Genomic DNA, 21,812 nt, shown 5'->3' on the forward strand with positions numbered 1-21,812 from the left:
TAACATGTATTTCATGGCAGCTGTCCTGTGAATTTAAAAGCTATATGGCAGACAGACAGGCAGGCGTACAATATGTGGCTTTCATATCTTCTCAATAGTTCATTAAAGAAATAAATATCCTATTGTTATGACAATTATGTTACATTTATTACTCTAGCACCCAGGGCAATGCATACTTGCATTTACTTGGGCAGCACCTGCTTAACTTTTCTGGATTTCAAATCAGAGAATTAACCCATTCCAAAAGAAGGCAGGAGCGAATGGGTTTTGTAGGGGGGGGGGAAACCAAGAAAATTTCATACTTATCTGTTCACCTACCCACTAGAAGCAGTCTGTCTTGAGAGAAACTTATTGGAAAAATCTAATTGGCCTTTAGTTCATCGGGAGTTGTTTGGTGACGTCCAACACCAGACCAGGTAAAAAAAGCAGGGCATACCTGAATCCTGGGAGCAAAGTGACGGACTTGGCCAATCACAAAGCAGCTATTTAGCAAAAGACACGTCAGGGAGACGACCCCCCCCCATCATCATCTCTTCGTGTGGCCGTCAGCCATTCCAAATCACCTTTTGTAGGGTGCTTCTAGCTACACCTGCTTTTATTTTCCAAGAATGCCCGTGGGGATTCCTGTGAACAAGGATGCTGGTAATTGCAGGGGGTCGACTTTCCCGTTTCTTTCAATGAAGAGTCTTTAAAAGGAATAGCTGGAGGGGGCCTGGTGGGAATAGGAGCTCTCTTTGCTGGGCCCTAGAAGGCAAAACCGTAGCCAGCGCTGAAACCACGCCTGTCTTTTGTGCACGTGTATGAAAGCTACAGCACACTAGGTCTGCCATCGTTATTTTTTTTTACTTTTGATTTTTTTTGGTGCCTTTTTCAGTCTTTGGTATTCCATATTATTTCAGAGAGCACTGCTTTTTATTGCATATTGTTATTGTACGTTTCATAAACTTTCAGTGGTGTAGAATACACAAAATCATTGTAAAAATGACAACCTGATACTGAACGGCTGCGCGAAAGCGCTCGAACTGGCAATTTCACTTCTGTCTCGCCTGGTAATAAAAGTCTGCCAGGAATCCCAAGATGCTTGCAGGGATTTCCACCGTAGCAAATCACCCGGCCCCCTCTGAAAGCGGGGTATTCCTGCTTAACGTGTTTATTATTTACTACTGAGCGTTCCCAGGCTTTTGTCCACCTCCCGGAGCTCGGATCCTGCAGAAGAGCCCCAAATGCGGCTCCACCAAGGGGGAAAACCCGGCGCGAAACGTCACGTGACGCGAACGAGGGCGCCAGAGGGGTAAGTGCGTCGTCGAGAAGTCACGTGGTATCACGAGATCACGACGTCCTCAAATTAATAAACCATTAAACTGCTGCAATAAATCCGCGCACGCGCACGTGCCCGTCTTTCGCTCCCCAAACCGCGCGGCTCAGGCTTGCAACTGACGAGGTTACGCCGCGGCGCGCGCGACGTCACCACGAATCTCTGCGCATGCGGAGAGGGACGGCTGCGATGAGAATGAAAGAGAAAGCGGCGCCCGGCTTGTCAAACGAATCCTCGTGACCTCTGACCCGAGCACGCAACTCCGGGCGTTCCGACGCACGTTCCGTTCCCTTCGCAATGGCGGCGGAGCTGAGGCGCCTTGCAGAACGCGCTTCGGAGCCGGCGACGCTGCCGGACGGGCTGGCCACGCTGAGGCGGGCTACGAGCCTCTTCCGGGACGCGGCAGTAAGGTGAGGGCGGCGGTGGCGGCGGCGGGGAGTCACGTGGGGAGGCGCGCACGCGTGTCGGCGACTGGGGAGGGGGCGGGCGGTCGCGTCGGTGCTCATCTCGGGGGTGAAGTTTTACCCCCCGTCCCCAAGGCAGCGGGGGCCGCGTCTGCCTCGAAGGCCTCCCGTGGAGCAGGCGCCACAGTGGAATTAATTGCGCGTGGCGGAAAGGCTCTCCGAGGCCATCTAGTCCAGCCTTTCCACACACACCCCCCGAGATTCCCTAGCCAGCCTGGCTGCCTGAGGAATCCACACACCCATGTGGATTTCACCTCCCACCCCTGTGTGGACCTTCCGGCGGTGTTGCCACAGAGAGGACGGGGACAGCCCGTTTCCCAAAGCACCCGAAGGCCGATCAAGGAGAGAAGCAACCTGCAACTAAGGAGAAACTTCCTAACAGTGGGAACAATTAACCAGCTGAACAGGGCCTGCCTCCCGAAGTTGTGGGGGGGGGGCTCCCTCACTAGACTGGACAGCCACTTGTCTGGAATGCTGTAAGGTCTCCTGATTGAGCAGGGGGTTGGACTAGATGACCTACAAGGTCCCTTCCAACTCTATTATTCTGTAAATTATGTCTTAAAATTGTCAGGGTCGAACAACGCTGATTTGGACCCTGCCTCCTAGTAAAGTATCCTCTTTGTAGCCATGGCCCAGATAGCCTTTCTTTGCTAGCTAGTCAAGGTGGGATGGCCGACAGTTTCAACGCAGGGACCTGGAACGCGCACTCCTCGTTAGAGGGAGTGTTCTTGCAAATCACCTGTTCCTGATGCCACTGTAGGACTTTATAGGCGATAGCAGCACACTGAGTTGCCTGTGGATGCCAGCGCAGCTCGTGAGAGTGATGAGGAATGCTCTTGCGCAGAGGCAGTTCTTGTTTGGCAACTGCCTTGTATGGTGACTGTTTGCAGTTAGTCTGATGTAACTCTGGCCAATCCTCGTATTTATGACCTTCGCAGGTCTGTAAAGCAAAGCAAACCTGAAGTAAGAGCATAATAAGCCTGGCCTCAGTTTCACTTAGCAAGCACTTCGATTAACGAACAAGTTGCCGGTCCTGATTGCAGTAGCTAAATGAGGACTAGCTGCACTTACACTGCTGCATTCTGGACCAGTTGAAATTCCTGGATGGTCTTCCAGCCAACCCATTGACAGCAGGTTGCAATAATCCAGTTGGAAGATGATTAAGGCACAATTTTTGTTTCCTTTGTATTGGAATAAATTTGGATACATTGTATTATCTCAATACAGTGATGTTTATATAATATAATGAAATACAGGTAGTCCTCGACTTAACGACCACCATTGAGCCCAATTTTTTTATTTCTAAGTGAGACATTTAAGTGAATTTTGCCTCATGACCTTTCTTGCCACAGTTGTTAAGTGAATCACTGCAATTATTAAATTAGTAACACAGTTGTTTAGTGAATCTGGCTTTCCCATTGACTTTGCATCTGAATTTTGATCACGTGACCATGGGGATGTGGCGATGGTTGTAAGTGTGAAAACCAGTCACCTTTAAGTCACTTTTTTCAGTGTCATTGTAACTTCAAATGGTCACTAAACGAATGTTGTAAATCAAGGACCACCTGTATTAAATCTTCATTGTCCATGAGCAGGACCTCCTGGAACGGGGCAATTTGCACACAGGACAAAAGCCACGGCTGCCACCTTCTTTTCCAGCAGGAGCTGTGATTGTGGAGAATCCCCCAGTTGTGCCCTGAATCCAAACAGGGCAGAGCTGCCCCACTTAGAGTTACTGTGGAATGTTATACCGTAAAGCCAGTGAAAATAGGTTGAGCGAACCCATTTGGATCAAAAGAATACGCTCCTTGAAAATCCCCAGATCAACTAATGAAATTTGGGTAACCTGTCCTCACGTGACTGATCTGTACTTTTCACTTAACATTGGAAGAGAGGCTCCTTAGATAAGTTTGCTCTTTCTATTTACGCTTGCAAATTGTGAGATAACAAACTTTATGCTCTTATCTCAACCAGAAAATTATTTCCTCTTCTGTTCTAGCAGGTGCCCAGCACCTGCCGTGCATGTAATCACCATTAATATCTCATCCTCGTTTGCTGATCTGTAAGCTAAGCAACTCTGAGGGTTAAGGGGAAAAGAGAGGTAACAGGGCTCTAAAACCTGCCCAATGAAAGCAACCCCTTTGTGAGTCAGATTCCGAAAACTCCTTGCCATTTTGGCTCAAATTAAGGATGGACCAGCTGGTGCTGTGAGTATACTCAGGGACAATTTCTGAATAAACTTTCTTCAGAGTTTGTTGCCATTCTAGTGTCTCTCTTGGTTTTTGGTATCCACCATGCAAATCCTAAATTAAATGGCAGTGTACAAATTGGTGCTGACACTCTAGATTTCTATAGAACCTAGCAGTCATCCTTCTGTCATAATGATCAACAATTTTATTTTATTAAAATAAATTTGGAGGATGCTGCTTGGATTAGGAGAAGCCAGGTTGGACAGCTTTTGGAACCAGTAGGCACGGCTCGGCTGGGTTCTATGAAGATGGGACTCTGAAATGAAGGCTGATGGAAAAATTATTCACAATTAAGTTTTCGATCTGCATCAGGAGGTTAGCATAGGATGGCTTTCTGAGAGCCAGCAAGCCTGGTACATTTGTCCGAGTTGTACAGAGTGATTCTAGGTGTGGTCAGAGCTGATTAAAGAGCACTGTAGATCCCTGTTTCTGGTAGATTTAAATCTAATTTTAAAATCTTGTCACGTAAGCAGAGATTTGTCAATTTGCTTGAATTTCTGGATACCTGGACTAGAAATATTAACTTCCCCAGAAAAAGTTTCATTTGGTAGATGTCTAAATTTCTTTCTTCCCCTCAAAATAAGCAATTTTTGTTTTTAAAAAAGAGGCTTTTGCAAATTTGTTACACAGGTTTACATTGATAATACTTCGTGTTTGTTTTTCATTTCAGGGAAACAGCGACTGAAAGTTTGTTCCAAGATCTCCTGCAAATTTTGAAAAAAGTTTCACATGAAATTGAAGTGACATGCCAGGATGCCAGTACATTGGCACACCTAGATTCACAATTGCAAGTGCTGTCCGAATGTTTTCGATGCCTTCGGAATGCTTGCGTCCAGTGTGCAAATAACCAAAATGTTATGAGGTATAGTTTTGGCTCCTGTGAGTGGGGCCTATACGTGCATAGCTTTATTTGAATCCTTAAATTCAGACATTTGTTCATATTTTTGAGTTTTTATCGGATTTAACTTGGAAAGCTTGCTCTCTTTGAAATCCATCTCTGTATTAATTCACTTTAACTTTTGTCTACTCTCAGCATATTAATAGGAGATGATTTGTCTCTGGCATCGGAATGAAACCTTGTGAGTGAATGAATTCATAGGTCAGGCTAACTGACCAATGCATAACATTGTATTTGTTTGATTCTGTTCAAAGATGCTTAGATTTAGACTTTATTTTGCAGTCTGGTTTTTTTTTCCTTTGGGTGTTTGGCAGTTCTTTTCTTCTCTTATGCTGCCTGAATATGTTGTGCAGTAGAACTATTCAGAGGTGCAAGTTCAGGGCACCGTTCATAATTTTGTGCTATTTTTATAGTACTTTAGTATCTATGAACCCCCAAATAATAATTATTAGAAGAGCCTGCTACATGAGCCTGAGCTATTATCTCCCAAAGACAGATCATGATAATGATTGACAAGATGATTTGATTAGGTTCAGTTGTTGAAACCTAACAGAAATTACATATTAACCTAAAATTTCTAGTTTTAGGGCCATTCATTTGCTACTATCTATTAGGTCTTGTTGAATATGCACAGATACAGTACACATTTATCTTCTAACTGTACATGTTGTTGAACTAGAATATATACCAGTGTTTCTCAACCTTATTAACTTTAAAATGTGTGGACTACAATTCCCAGAATTCCCCAGCCAGGCTAAGGTTGAGAAGTACTGCTCCATACAATAGCAGTAGCACTTAGACTTATACACTGCTTTACAGCCCTCTCTAAGCGGTTTATGGAGTCAGCATATTTGCCCCCAACAATCTGGGTCCTCATTTTTAACCGACTTCGGAAGGACGGAAGGCTGAGTCAGCCTTGAGTCGGTGAGACTCGAACTGTCGAACTGCAGTGCACATATTTCTTCTACCATAGTCCAAGCTGTAAAACTAATTTTGTTTTTTTAGGAAAAAATGCAAAAAATCATATTTTAGCTTGATATAGTAATTCTGTTGTAAAGTTAATAGTAATTCAGTTAATAAAATAGGCAAGTTGGTGCCCTCCAGATGTTTTAGACTTAATTATTATTAGCCTGATTGAATAAGCAGCATTTGGGCACTGCTTGTTTTTACTTTCATTTAGGTGTGTCTAAACACACAAGGGACTACCTGGGTAATATCTTTAGTCTCTTGATCTCAAGAAGAACAATGTCTATACAAAGTGTATATATTGTAGTATGAGACTTACAAAATAAAAAATAAATCTCCCTTACTATGGATGAAATTACTTCCAAGTAACAGCATATAAAAGAGGAATATGTGTGCCAATATTTGCCACAGTGTACTCACCGTGTTTAAGGTATTACCTAAAATTTTACGAAGAAATAGCAATCGTGGAGACCACTTTTATGATGCTTTAGTATCACTTCTTGTGAAAAAAAATCCTAGTTTTCTGCTTCTTTAATAGTTTGTGCAAAAAATACGCGGTGAGTTCTCCATGCGGAGGTGATGGATCGCGAGAGGCAGCCCAGCTCAGCTGCTTGGGTCCTCCCCCCGAAGGAGCGAGCGGAGAGCTGCGTTTCGGAAAAGTGCAGGAAATGCACCACTTGATTCTTTTCATACTTTCTTAATATTCCATGACCTCTTACTGAATACCTTACATTTTTAAAAATTGAATGAAAATTGCGGTTTTAGAGAGGAGTGAGTTATATCTAGATATTCTAACACATAACAATCTCTGGCGTTACTGAAAACGTGGGGAATGAGCTAGGAGAAGAATTAATTAATGTGTGGTGATAGCTATAATTTGTCTTGATTCATCATTAATCTGAAACAAGCCAAAGTTGGCAACTGCATGTCTGGTGGTTGCAGATTTCAGACATTCTCCATTTTCTGGACAACATTGTTCTCGGTTCAGCTGGTGAAAGCTGATTCATTTTAATAGTACTTAAATCACTAAGAGAGTCTGAAGTGTCAAAGTAGCATATTTTCCCCCAATATTATGAACAGTACCTCTCGTGGCAATGCTCATTTTCATAGTGCTGAATGAACCTGGCCGTTGGTCAAGGATGAAATGGCCGGAGTGTCCGGAAATCTGCTTAGGATCTGGATGGAGAGGAACGGCCTCAGGCTGAACCCCAGCCAAAAAAATAAAAAAGAGAGCGTCTTTGGGATCGGAGGCCTTCAGCAGCCAGAAACGGCTCCTCTCTTGGCTCTGGATGTTCTAGACGTTCCCATCTTCAGAGCTGGCTTTGCAGTCTGGTGGCTCTCTTGGCCTCGTCGTTCCTGCTGGAACCGAGGGAAGAGGCCACAGCCGGTTCAGCTTTGGGGCAATTACGCTTCCTACGCCGGTTGCATCCCTGGGTTAGAAAGGGTTACTTGTGGTCATTTCTGTCCTTGTCAGCTCCAGGTTGTCTGGGCCTGCCCTAAAAGGCCATCCAAAGGGCTAAACCGGTTCTCTCTGCAGCTGCCTGGGTGAACCTTAAGAGTCCAGCAGGTAGAAGTTCGGCACTAATTTGCCCTACCGCTACGCTAAAGAGACCCCCTCGGTTCTGGGTGCTGGCAAACCCAGCTGAGCCAGGACGCTCACAGGATGATCGTAGAACACAGGCCATGAGTGTCAGATTTAATGGGTTTGTTGAGAAGGTCATTCAGCCCATCCCTCATTTTCCTTAATCCCATTTTTTTCTGCCAACATCTTGATGCTACCACAAAGTGTAATAATGGTAAAGGATTGCTTTGCTCTGTGTTTTCTGTTGATATATAATCATGTTTTGTAGAGTTTTACAATGTGTCGATATAATTGCATTGCGTGTCATGTTGATTTCTCCACTTGTAAATGGGCCTTTTTTGTTTCTGACAACAGGAGCTTGGGTCTAATTGATGCAGCTATCCGTGTGATCCAGTTGCTACAGAAATTAGAAAATGATCTGGAATCACTCTTGATAGGTAAGTATTGGGCAACTGCTGCTACTACAGTCTTACAAATCATCCCTCAGAAACTTCTCAACTGAAAGCTGTTGTGCCTTTCTGAAGGCACTCACAATCTTAATTCTGTTGTGGAGATGGCCTGAAAAAACACCGCTCAGCTTCACTTTACAAAAACGTCTCTTGGCAGCCTGGGTGATGTTCTTACCACTAAAAACTACCAAATTACCATCTAACACCGTATTAAATTCTCGATGGAACTTTATTAATGGTAGATTTAAACCCTATGGCTTGTTATCTACCTGTTCCGAAAAGGATCTCTGCGCATGTATGTATTTATAGAGGCTCATATGGAAGCCGGGTTCTTCAGAACGGAGATGCCAGTCATGGTAAACCTCCCAGTACAGAAAGAGAGAAGACTGGCCTCCCCATCCAACCTCAGGTAAAAGGAAGGCGCTCCCATTTTTATGTCAGCACCTTCTCATTCGAAGGCCTGGCGGGTAATCCAACGCGTCCTTCCCTCCCTCCTCCCTTCGGTTTGCCTAAGGGTGAGAAAAGCCTTTTAAGTGTTTGGCACTGACCTCCCTACTTGTAGAATTGGAGCTCCCCCACTTTGATGCTGGGTGCACCACTGGCTTGCCTTGCTTCCTGGGACCTACTATGGGATGTTTCTTCACCGGGAGTCGTGCTGTGGGAATGCCAGGGGCTTCCCCGCTGGGAGAGGGACCGGCAACTCCCCCCCCCCCCCACACACACACCAGAATATCAGAAGCTGAATCGGGGCTGAGCAACGTCTGAGGAGTTGGAGGGTCCACTTCGGCTTCGCTTCCTCAGGAGCCCCATCTAGTGAGGCTGCGGTGTTGTGGGAAAGGGCAGGGATGCTTTTAAAGGTTATTTATAGGAAGAGCCGAGAAGGGTGACGGGAGCAGTTAGCCTGCCTGAGGCCTCCCATTTTAATCTTACATTGGAAACTTTATCAGTGGGGGCTAAAATTGCTCCGCCCTGTGGTAACTTTGAGCGCTTGGAGGCTGGGGTGCTCTGAAGGTAGAGGTTGGAGAACTTTCCTGGTTAAAGGTCTGTCATTCTTACCTTTTAATCCTGTGATTTTATAGAAATTACAGTTTTTGTAACTACACAATTTAAAATGTCAGGAGTGCTTTAAAGCAGCGGTCTCTTTTCTTGCACAAGTGACTTAAGAGTGAGATTCTGTCCATGTTCAGGTCAGATGCTACTAATTCGGTTAAGGTGCAGGTTTCGGCCTGAATGGTTTATCTTCGCCCAGGAACTGAAGCTTTTTTAAGATTTTTTTAAAATCTCACCTTTATTACTTTATACAAGACAGCAAGTACATAATACTGACTGGGCAGCCACTCGTCTAGAATGGTATCAGGTCTCCTGCTTGAGCAGGGTGGGGTTGGACTAGATGACCTACAAGGTCCCTTCCAACTCTGTTATTCTGCAAATTATTCCTTTTTGTTTCTCCTATTTTCCCCACAACAACAACTTTGTGAGGTGGGTTTGGCTGAGAGAGGGACCGGCCCCGAAGTCACCCAGCTGGCTTTCGTGTCTAAGGCGGGACTAGAATTCATAGTCTCCTGGTTTCTAACCCAGCACCCTAACCCACTGCACCCGACTGGCTTTGCATTGTCTCACCTTGTGGAGGTTTCAAAGGTTTTAGAGCAGGGGTATCAATCTGGCGGCCCATGGGCTGGATGCGTCGTGCGCAGGCCAGGCCCGCCCCGGGCGTGCATTATAGGAAAAAACCAAAACCTCACATTTCATTGTCTGGAGAGAGGACCCCAAAGTAGAGCTGGTGGGTATTAAGAATAATTAATTTTTTCCCTTCTCTACAACAGGATGATTCTGAAAAAAATATCTCCTATGATATTATGCTAGTCAATATTTAATTGAAAAGAAATGCTAATTGATTCTGCTAAATTCTTCAAGATATATAATATTTAACGGTCAGTTTTTCTATTGTAGATTTCTACATTTATTATTTTTACATTGGAAGTTCCCTTTAAATAGTGCAGCTTATTAGTTTTAAATTCAGGGCAAACCCTTTTTAAGTACCTAAGGAAAAACTGATGAAGATTGCATTGTTGCCATTGTAGTAGACAAAAATAACCAGCAGAGTAACTATAATGTAACCTGCATCAATTTTTTCTTAGTTACTTAAAACGGAGAGCCCTGGATTTATTTCCAACTTTTGCTTTTATTCTTTTCTACTTCCAAGGAATTGATGCCAGTTTTTTACAACTGTGATCAGACCGGATATATTGTCAAGATAATATTATTAAAGTATTCATTTCTGGGGATAATGTGATGAATATACATTAAAATGTTGAATAAACATATATGTGAGTTTTTGAGTTAATGTTGGATTTCTCCTCCAAACTGTTTCAATTTTTTTTTTTTGCCTTCTGACACCATCAATACTATAAATCGCTATAAAGTCTCATTTCCGCTAATATTACTATTTTTTATTTTGAATTGCTTGTTTCTTACCCCAAAACCAGGTTATTCCTGAATTTGTTGCAAAAAGGAGTCATTATCAAACTGCAGAACTTCAAATGAAACCTGCTGTTAGTTATTCCCAGAATCCATGAAAGGCGTCCCCTTGAAATTTTATATTTACTATAGGCCTTGAATATCTTCAATAAAGTCTAGCATTATTGGAGCATTTATTAAACAAAATGATTATTCTTTGCAGAAGAGGGAAAAGCAAAGCAAAGGGGGAAACTGGCACTACTGCAATTCTCTTTTTTAATATTTATGTTAGGGACCTAACAGTAGGAAAAAATGGGCAGTTAAGTATAGAAACTATTATAGTACAGGCATATTTTTCAGTGATCCTTCAGTTGGGACACCTGGTAATAAATGCTTGTTTGACTATAGAAAGAGAAGTGAGTTTTTTTACCAGCATGTAATTCTGTCCAACCTTATAATTAATTCCCAGGTTTAATAAGATCCCCAAAATGTGCAGTATTGCTTTCCATTGTCCTGTATCTAAATGGGATATAATTCAAAAGAAAACGGAGAGCTGCAAAATCTATCAGATCCTTCCAGAGAAAATCATTAAGGTGAAATAGTTTTAGTCTAACAGAAATAATTTTATTACAAATGAGGGTGCAATCCAGTGTAGTAGCATGGTTCCACCAAAATCAGTTCAAAGTGATCTCATGTAACGGCCGCCCTTAATGTTCTAACATAGCTCCACCATCTCTAAGCTGTCACAGAGCAGGAAGCCGGTTGGATGCCCCTGGGCAGGAAGGGATATCCTGATGTTGTTGTGAATAGGATGTGGATTAGATCGGTTCTACTTGCCATGTTGCAGTTGACCCAAATGGCCTAATTAGTTTCATTTGTACAATAATGCAGGTGAGGTTTTTTGGGTTGTTCCAGATGTCTAAGGGATGCAGTTACCTGACAAACACTGAACTCTTTTTTGCAGTTCCAGTTAGTGATGGTGGTATTGCCACAAACACACATGTGGATTTACAATGCATAGGCCTGCATGTATGAATGTAGAAGGGTCAAGGAAATAAGCCTTAAAAGCAAGTTTTAAAATAAAATAAATATAAAAGTTTGGTTCTAATTTAATAAGTGTCTCTTCACCTGTGCCAAGTTCCATGCAACACACCATGTACTGGTGGTGTGTCCTGGGTTTCTTCAGAAATAAATAGGCCTTATTTTAGAGGGATATTTATGGGGATATTTAGAGGGATATTTGCGCGGAGAGTAGGATGCAAGCGTTCAATCAATTAAAAGGGGATCGAAAGGAAAATAGGTAATGGACAGCGAGCTTGGGATATGTTCTTGCTGTTTCATTGGGTTATATGCACTCTCTGTGGCTTCAAGTATCAAAGCAAATTACGGGCCGTAAGAGCAATTACCCACAGGCCACAAATATTGTGAACTCAAAGCATTCAGCATATCCCGTAGATGAAAACCGGCAAGTGACAGGTGACCAAATGAAATGTGGTCAGCCCAGATTTTGCCCATTGTTCGCATAAAACGATTGTCTCTTGAACTGGCGTAACAAATCCCAAAGCCTGGTATTGTGGGGAGAAAAGTAGTTATTCACACTGTCTTGATAGATGGAGGGTTGTTGGTTTTTTTTTTTTTTGCAGATGCTCAGTAATTGATCAAAAAGCATAACATTTCATATCATCATTTTGTAATATCCTTTGGATGAAATATTCCAAACATTTCTGATGGGAATAGTTTTGGAATACTCCTGAGTTATTGTTTTCATATGCCTCTACCAATAAACCAAAACTTATTGTGTGTTCTGTGTTGCAGAAAGTAAAGAGCAGTAGGTAAGGCCTTCAAACTGTGTAAAATGTTCTGCTGCTTGAAAATTAAGTGGCAGGGATCACCTGCATCTGCATACATTTTGCTCTAATTGACTGTGGGCTTGTTTTACCAGTTAGGATGTTTTTTTAATACACACACACACACAGAGAGAGAGAGAGAGAGAGAGAGTTTCTTTGTGATAGCATAGAAGCAAACTAGTGTACCAGCATTTTAGCTGAAATAAAAATAGGGTTGGACAGCAGATTCAGACTATATTAATTATAATTTCATTAAACATGTTCCTGCATACATTGTGCTGTGCTTCCCAAAGTTCACCCCCGCTCCCTTCTTCCAAACGTTTTGTGGGCAAATGAGACCAGACCCGAGTATGCCCTTCCTGGCGAGAGGCACATGGAAGAGTGGCTCTTTGTTTGGCTGCCCTATATTTAAGGAGCAGCAGCAGCAGCAGCAGCAGCAGCAGCAGCAGGCAAATCAAGGATTCTTCTGCACGTCTTCGTCTCCCGTCTGCCGTTGGTGAGTTATCCCGTGACTGTTTCAGTGGCTAAGCTGCCAAGTGCTCTGCCAGGCTTCTTCTCAACCTTGGCAACTTTAAGATGCGTTCAACTTCAACTTTCGGAATTCATCTTAAAAGTTGCCAAAGTTGAGGAATACTGATTTAGAAGAGCTAAAGCCCTAGACCTGGTGAAATCACCACCACAAATTTTGCCAAGAATTTTGGGAGAATTTTGCTTCTGCAACTTTCTGGACACGCATTCCGTCATCAAAATCCAACTGTCCACCTGTTTATATAGAGACGCAGGTAGAGGGTGGCTGTAAGGAGTTGCCAGCAGATGGTGCTGTTTACCCCGCAGGACATTCTCCTATTGCAACGCACCTTGTCATCGCATCCCATTGTGTTGCATTTAAAAATAAGGCACCTCCGTGATTGTTTCCTTTCAAAACGATACAAATACTGAAAGAATATAATTCTGAAGAGTTGTTTCAATAATGCTGCTTATTTATACTATAACACGTTGATCATAAATCTTAATAGGATGTATGAACTTGCGGATTTCATCAGTATCTGGAATGGGGAGATCGCATTGGGAGAACCTGCATCGGCAGAAAGAGAGAAAAGAGAAAAAGAGCCAGATGCAACAACATCTGCATATTTGTTTTTAGGGAGATCTGTGTTTTTTTCAAATGCCGTGTAAAGTATCGGTGTGGGAACTGAGTCTTTTAACTGTATCACCTTTGGTTTTGTGTTTGACCCCCAGTTGCCTCACAGGGCCGTTTACCCATTTACTTCTAATAGACTTTCAATTTTATATGGTTTAATAGTTTAAAAAAACAGATTGCATGTCATTGGGACCACTTGGAGAGTTGAGAGCTTTGGCCACTAGAGGGCACTGCGATTTGCTCTTTCAGAATATGTTGTGAGATTTAGGACTGCCTCTCTCAAGTCAGATATTCCATGAATTGTAATTCTGCAGCTGTTTTAACGGATGTGACATTCATTTTTTTCTTTTTTAAAAAGAGACCTCTTAAAGCAGTTGATCATATTTATTGCCCATTCCTCCCTCCTCCTCTTGTTTGTAGATTGGATCCGTACTCCCTATTATCTAGTGAACTGTAGTTAGTTGGGGCTTCTTCTGGAATTGGAAACACAAAGTGGGTGTTTCTGTGCTATGTTTTGTAATCCAGGGTTAGTGACTACCTTCCACCTGTGATGGTCGTGCTTTCTTAATCTGATATCTGTATTTTTTATGACTAATGAATTTCTAGTTGTAAGGGATGTTACTTCATTGAATGTAGGTTCTGGACAACTTTTCCAAATGAGATGACTTTCTTGGAAAAAGCTTTCTATTATTTGTTGTATTACTTCTTAGAGTAAAAACAAGCCACCAGAAGGATAGCTTCTCAGGAATCTTTTTGTTTTGTAGGAATTCATGTCTCAGTTTTTCAGTAATTTCCAGCATGGCTTAAAATAAATAGTGTTTAATTTGTGTTTTGGGGATTTTTAAGTTCAGCAAAATTAGGGCTAATTGGTAGAATTGTCTACACAGTGAGTCAATATTCACAAAATGAAAGTTAAGTTAAAACCTATTTTAATATTGACGCTTTGCTCAGTTTCATACTGCATGTAAGTGTGTGTATGTGCATTTTGGAGTCAACATTCACTTAAATATGAGCCAATAGTATATGACAGCAGCCACAAAAACCAATGCAATCCTAGGCTGCATTAACAGAGGGATAGAATCAAATCACCCGAAGTGCTACTACTGCTTTACAAAGCCTTAATAGGCCACACTTGGAATACTGCATCCTGTTTTGGTCACCACAATATAAAAATATGTTGAGACTCTGGAAAGAAGAGCAACAAAGATGATCGAAGGCCTGGAGACTAAAATATGTGAAGAACAGCTGCAGGAATTGGGTATGTCTGGTCTAGTGAAAAGAAGGACTAGGGGAGACATGATAGCAGAGTTCCATTATTTGAGGTCCTGCCACAAAGACCAGGGGGGCGAACTATTGTCCAAAGCACCAGAAGGTAAGACAAGAAACGGATGGAAACTAATCAAGAAGAGAAGCAACCTAGAACTAAGGAGAAACTTCCTAACGGTGAAACAATCAACCAGCGGAACAGGTTGCCTCCTGAAGTTGTAGATGCTCCATCGCTGGAAGCTTTGAAGAAGAGACTGGACAGCCATTTGTCTGAAATGGTGTAGACTCTCCTGTTCGAGCAGGGGGTTTGACTAGATGATCTCCAAGGTCCCTTCCAACTCTTATGTTATTCTATGCCTCTGCACTTTGGAGCAAGCTCTTAACCCTGAGGAGCTCCACAGTGGAGAAGCCAGTGTTAACATCAAATTCTTACTCTGTATGGCTTGTTTGGGAATAAAAAGCTAGAAAGATAAAGTAAAAAATTTTTTTTGCCAGGGAACTGCTGAAACACTTAGTTCTTTCTGCTGGATGAGGAGTCAGAGGAGAGTATTGGGAGGAAGTACAGCTGCTTTCCAGAATTCTATCTTTTTTGTCTAAATACAGATTTATTTGAATAGTTGCAGATAGCAACCTTTTGTGGGTATGCATACCTTCAAGTCAGTCTTGACTCCTGGGGACCGTCTCAGCTGCAGCTTTATGGGCGAGATTTGGGAAGTGGCTTGCTGCGGCCTCCTCCTCGCTGAGAGAGCAGGGCTGGCCCAGAGTCCTTCCCCTGGCTGGCCTTGGGTTTACGGCAGAACTTGCAGCCTCCCTCTTTCCAATCCAGACAGCCTCCTTCGCTGCTCTGCCAAACCGGCTTCCACGTTTCTTTGATAGAGAAGATAAACAAAGCAATATTAGTTCTTTTGGGAACAGAATACAGATGATCAAAAATTACCAAAGAGAACTTTAATACGGAAGAGAATAGGTCATTAACGTATTGGCTATGAAGGGAATAAAAATAAATCTGATGATCTGATGATTTTTTAAGCTAGTGAATTCAGAAAGAAACAACAAATTTATAAAAAAATAATCTATTTGGAAATTCAAAATATTAAAAATGCAAAATAAAAAAGGAAAAAATTGATAATTTGTAGAATCAGAAACTTGGGCAACAATAAACTGACCATATTCTTTTTCCTAAAAGTTTTACTTGTTCATCTCTCTTTTAAAAACACAATCCATAGCTTCTATGTTTCCAAGCTCTTGATTTAAAATGTCTTTACATGGTGCCAAAAAATTTTTTTGGTCTATTTGTGAAAGGTAAACAAAATTATTTTATATTGCATATTAAGACTAGCACTGATTCTGTTACCTAGTTTGGGTAATGAAACGTCTGCAAGAAAACAGGCAAGCTCAGAGGGCACCGAGGACTCCTCGTAGTGCATATTGCTGTTGTTTAGTAAATAGCAGCAACTGGTTTGCTTTTTTCCTTGTCTCCGTTTTCTCTTGCCATTTCTACGACTGTCAGTACTGCAGAGGCGGAGGATCCATTCTTTCGTGCATGAAGATGGAAGATGTTCCTCATTACTCTCAGAGCTGACTTTAGAGGCTTTTAAGGGGCATCATCATTTGAAGAAAAACCAACTACCCGTGTGTGTGTGTGTGTGTGTGTGTGTGTGTGTGTAGAGAGGGACAGGGGTCCCTGGTACCCTAATTTTAAATTGTCTTTCTGTTTGCTTCAGTGTCTTGCAATCAACACTTCCAACTGCTTTCCTAATATCTGGTTAACTATATTTTAATAGGTAATGGTATGTTTAAATGCCAGCTCTTAAAGAAGGAAGAAACAGAGAATTTGTGAATTTTACCAGAAATGCCCTTTGTCTTAATGCTGTGGATGTCTACAAACTTTGTTTGTTTGATTTTTAGAAGTTTTTGTTGTTCCAACTTTAAATCTATTGGCCTTTCGTTGATCAAAGCCACTGGATGAAGTGTTTCACCGAAAATCATTTTTTTAAAAACCCCAAATAGTACAGAGAGGAAGATTTATATAATGTATGTAATATCTAAAACTACCATACTGGATGCATTTGAAAGAAAGCAAATGCTGGCAATGGAATATGCTGGCTTCAATTTTCTTGTATGGAGATCTGAGGGTGTTGAGTTCCTTGACTGCAAATTGCAGCGGTTTGCCAAGCTGTCTAAAAATAAAGAGGGTAGTGAGTGACACTTAATATTTTTCATTTTGAAATATTGCTATTTTACACCGTACAGCAGCCTATAATAATCTTGTTTTCCTGCATTGGATTTGTATCTTCCTTCTATTGTCTCTCTTCATTTGTTCAAGTCACCATAACTGTCAACATTCTGTCATGTGCTTGATTTAAATAATACTTTGTATAAAAATTTGGGGGTCAAACTTTTAGAAAATGGAAATTTATGCAGTGTATAGACTCTAATGTTTTGTTAACTGGCTGAACTTGAGATTTTTTTTTCAAAGTTTCCCTTTCAACGAAAAAGGAGTTACTTTCGATGCTGTTTTGCAACAGCAAGTAAAACCTTTGTTCTGCATCCTAGTCTTCAATTAAGACAATATCTTTATTAAGGGTAGTCAGCAGTAATAGCTTCTGCTTAACATAAATTTTAAATAAATCTAGCATTGCTTAAATGTATTTGCACACATCTGGAGAGGCACCTGAAACACAGCATATATATTTGACATAGGACAGCTCCCAGTTCTTCCTCTAGTCCAGAGGCACTGAGAGATGGAGCCATATTTAGGAGGCATCCTGGGGCCAGCCTTTGCACGAGTCAAGACGCAGATCTGCAAGGATTGTCTTCTCAAGAGACCCTCGTAGTAATCCCGCCTATAGGTGGGCACCGATTTGATGAGTCTCCTAGCATTAGCTTCGAATTGTTATAATGGAACCCAGTTCTTGACTGCATTTCTGTTTTCAAGCGGCTTGCCCTTTATCTCTCTAGCTTCTTTTTAAGGAAGAAAGGAGGAGAGGCAATGAGTGAAGAAAGAGCGTAAGAGGCAGTCTGACAAGGACAGGTGTATAATTCATGAAGTATAAATAAAAGCAGACTCCATGCATTACGTGGCTGGTGAACTTGCCTCTCGGGTTGACAGACAAAAGCCTCACGGTTGGTAAATGGGGTGAAGAAGCTAGCCAAGCTGTCCTAATGACCCCCCCCCTTTTAATATCAGGGATGTGTTTAGAATTATTTAATATAAACAAATTTCTTCTTTGACATGTGTCTTTCCCCCCCTCTCTCCTAGCTTTTCGTTGTAGCCTCCAGTTTCTTGGAAATATTGCAACAGGGAACCGTGACTCGCAGGATTCAGTATGGAAGCTTGCTTTCCCTTCTCTTTTCTTGTAAGCATCTGCAGGTGTCACCTTTTTCTCACACAGAGGTTAGAGTTGCTCAAAGGTACTTTAATTGTGCTTGATTTTAAGCTTCATCGATATTGTTTGCAAGTCCTAAAGTTCTTTGGAGGAAAAAAAATTGGGGGAATAAGGGAATTGGGTTTATGTTCTGCGGCTTTCTTCCTCCACGTTAAGAGTCAAAACGAGAGTTTCTCTTTTAAATTGGATTAAATTGGATTGCAGGACCATCACCTTTTCTCTGTGGCTTAAAGGTTTATATTTAATCAAATTCAGGTAGGTGGTTTTTCCATCTTAGGGAAAATCTGTTTTCTGTCATGTGTAGAAGCAGAAGTTGAAATTCATTCAGGTTTGGATGTATCCAATGATTAACTGGGCTAAATAAATAAGTAAAAATGTCAACAGAAAGTAGGGTTTTTTAAAAGCCTTAATTTGCAGATGAAAAAGGAGCAAGTGTCCCTGGTTAGCAGGGACATTTTGGGGTTGCTTTTGAGTCAGTACTGATTCTAGGCCACGGTCTAGAGGAGTGCCTGCTGTTTCCCCAGCAGCTTCCTCTGAAGGCGGTGTGGCCTTGCTTTCTTCCTGGAGAGATTGGCTCAACCCCGTCCAACTGGCTTCATTTCTAGGGCAGGACTGCAATGCCCCGTCTCCAGGCCTCTAACCCAGTGCATTTAAGCAGCTGCCGCAAGCTGGCGCTGGGCAGGTCTCTCCTTTCCTGCCACTGCATTCTTCCGCATCCTACCCTGAGGGGGGGGGCAATGGGAGGGGGATGGCTTGTTCTCTGTGGACGACGCCTTTTCAGATACTTCAGGAGTGTTGAACTGTTACAGGGTCTGTTGGGTTTTTAAAAGGCAGTTAAAGCGGGACTTAGGAGCAGAGACACTGTGAACTGGTCCCTCTAATAATTTGGTGGATGGTTGAAACTGAGCTATTTTGTTGATCTCAATTAAATTGTGCTTTGTACCATAGTATTCTGTTGTCATTGATGCTTGCATATTTGTTAACTGTATTTATAAAAGTACTCGGAGTCGGTATGGATTGGAGCAATGTATAACCCTAGTAAAGAGAGAAATCATTATTCTGCCCTCAACCATTATTTCTTACTGCTAAATACTCCCACTTCCCCCAGTCTCTTCTTGCTGAATGTTTCCTAGCCTCCAGTCATTTTCATTATCCTTATTTGCATCTCTGAATTTGTCAAAACGTTTCATAATAACTTTGATTGTGAAAATACTGCTTCCATTGGTGACTGTTCTTTCTTTCCTTTTTTTTAAAAAAAGGAATTGTTTAAATCATCAAGATGAGAAAATCGTTGATTATGGCTCTATGGTTCTTTTCACGTGCCTTAATCCCGAGCGAACCAAACAACTACAGGAACATCACAGCTTGGAAATTGCCCTCAGTGTTCTTCAAGCTTCTACAAGATGCCCAGAATTGGAATGGATGTGTGTATTCTGTTTATCTTTTTCAAAAGGGTAACAAAGGGTCGTGCTTAGCTTGTCATAACCTTCCATCTGCAGGGTATGTAAGTTGCAGCTTCCTTTAAATTCTTCAGGCACTGTAAAAATGGTATACTGATAGAATGTAACTGAATTCCATCTATTAAGCCTCTGTTCTTCAAAGATAAAACCCCCAAAGACTCCCAACTTTGTTGTTTATTTATAACCAACAACATTATGTCCTACTTTTTGTGTGTTTTTCCTAATCTCAGGACCTTGATTGTTACCAACCATTTGCTGAAGTGCCCCGAGTTGGTCGAAGCCCTCTATGCCATACTGAGCGATCCAGAAAGGTAACCCCCAAAACCAGCGTGGGTTTTAGTAGTTAGCGTGCCATCTAGAGTATCCTGTTCACATGATTTGGGGGAAAAAAACATGGTGTGGTTTTATAGTTGGCACGGAATCCCTAAATACATGTTTCTGTGTCAGTAATGGTTTTAAATTGGTTGGTTAACATTACAATTCAGCCACAACTGGCAAGGATTTGGATAGGAGTTGCAGAATCCAGGTTGGCGCCCTCACTTTCTAAAGGGCTGCGCAGGCTGGGAGTAAAGGAGGAGAAGACTTCACGCTTGGGCCCCAGTTGCATAAGAGCACCGTGCCCTGCTGTATGGAGTGACTCGACAGAGCCTCTCATTTCGTAGCTAGAACAGGCAGAAACACCCCCCCCCCAAAACACAGCAAAGCCTATGTCTGCCAGGTCATTTTGGATGCCTTCAACCCTCCAGCCAAGCGAAGGGCAAGATGAGCATTTGTTTTTCCCTGCCCCACCAGCCATGCCTCCTGACAAACAAGCCAGGGCCTGAAATGAAACGACAGGATAAGCCAGGCCTTTCTGAGCAGCGGAGTGAAGTTCAGAAATCTCAAACGGGATATTTGGGTTGTAACAGTTGTGTACGTGCTTTGCCAACATGATTGTGTTTTTGTCTGACCTATTTTTTGGCAGCCCCATAACACAAACCAGTGTTAACAAAAAGCACGGTAGGGATCCTACTCCTTACCCATCAGCATTTCGTAATTACACTTTAAAGGAATTAAATGCAAAGCATGACTTGTTCAATAGGAGTGCACAGATTTCAACCAGGATTAGCACACAACGGGGAAATAGCCTGCATCAAAACATAAAAGCATCATAACCTAACCTAGTGATTAGCTTCCAACCAGGGTTACTGAAAAACAGGGTTTGCAAACTGTCCTGATGCTGGTTTCACTCCTAGCTTGTGCCAGTGGTGATATGCAACTTTAACTGTGGTAAAAAACACGGGAATCCCGAATGATGAATCTTACTACGTAACCCTTTTAAAAATATTAACAATCCAGATAATTAAATTTTTAAAAAACGGTATGGAAATCTATAGCATATCTTTGTTCCTTGGTCTATGCAACCACACCGTATGATACTTTGAGCACGGCTTCAGGTGTGGGGCCTTATCTTTAAAATCCTGCACGGCTTGGACTAGAAGACCTGAGCACTTCCCTGGCCACGTTGCCCTGCCCGTTGGGGATCGCCTTCCTCTGAGGCAGCCGAGGAGCGGCCAGAAGGACCAAGGACTCTCCCTGCGGAAATGAAGGATGCCCGCTCTGCCCCCCCTGGCGGGGGACGCCATCGGATGAGTCTCCTCTGCCTTGGCTTTCTGTCTGCCATCGGTTACTCTGTGCGCAGACCTCCTCCTTACACCTCTGCTAGATTCGACCACGGTTAAAAGTTCCTAAAAAAGGGAATCAGGGTCTAATGGACTGGGCAGACCGGGACCGGCTCTGATGGGCTCTTCGTGACAAAGCAGGGGCCGGAGGCTCCTGTTGCTTGCAGTGAAAGGGAAAATATTTCCGCAAACAAATCGAAAGATAAAAGACGGGACGGAAAATACTACTTTTCCTTTCTTCATGCCAGCAGAAACCCAGAAGGGCCTTTGACGGAAGGGTCGGTTCACTTCAGCTTTCCCTACTGTGCTCAGTAGGATTGCTCTGTTAAAATGTTTGTTTTGATTGAAGGAAAGATTATTCTCTGAATATTGGGAACTTTCTAACCACCGCAGAAATTTCATCAGTTTATATAAATTAGTGGTAGCCTGTGTCTTTCATGATGAATACTGCAGTCCACAGCCTGTCGGGATCAAACTCCAGGAGGGTGCGAGTGTGTATGTGAGGCACAGCACAGGTCAGGGAGGGTCCGCAAGAAACGTGATGCGCTCAGGGAGCGTAGGCGAGAGGTACGGCGTGGGCGGTGGAGGCTGTCCGAAGTGCAGGTGCTTGGTGCGGGCTGGGCGTAGAGGGGCCGGAGGGAGGTTGCACCGGCGGGAGAGATTTAACC

The 21,812-nt window shown here is 42.6% G+C and overlaps 1 protein-coding gene across 28 annotated transcripts in view; it reads left to right on the plus strand.

Moving 5' to 3' along the window:
- Positions 1–1,536: 1,536 nt before the first annotated feature.
- Positions 1,537–21,812, plus strand: part of ATXN10 (ataxin 10) — a 114,863-nt gene continuing 94,587 nt past the window's right edge. For all 28 annotated transcript variants that reach the window (XR_014026852.1, XR_014026853.1, XR_014026854.1 and 25 more), the window contains exons 1-6: positions 1,537–1,725; positions 4,699–4,890; positions 7,829–7,911; positions 17,897–17,993; positions 19,283–19,447; positions 19,714–19,794. Coding sequence is in view for 4 of the 28 variants with exons in the window: in XM_081330815.1 (XP_081186941.1) it covers positions 1,613–1,725; positions 4,699–4,890; positions 7,829–7,911; positions 17,897–17,993; positions 19,283–19,447; positions 19,714–19,794 (731 nt within the window). In the remaining 24 variants the exon portion in view is untranslated. The remainder of the gene's footprint in view (positions 1,726–4,698; positions 4,891–7,828; positions 7,912–17,896; positions 17,994–19,282; positions 19,448–19,713; positions 19,795–21,812) is intronic.

Source organism: Vipera berus (genome assembly GCF_964194415.1).
Source record: "Vipera berus genome assembly, chromosome: 6".
NCBI lineage: Eukaryota > Metazoa > Chordata > Lepidosauria > Squamata > Viperidae > Vipera > Vipera berus.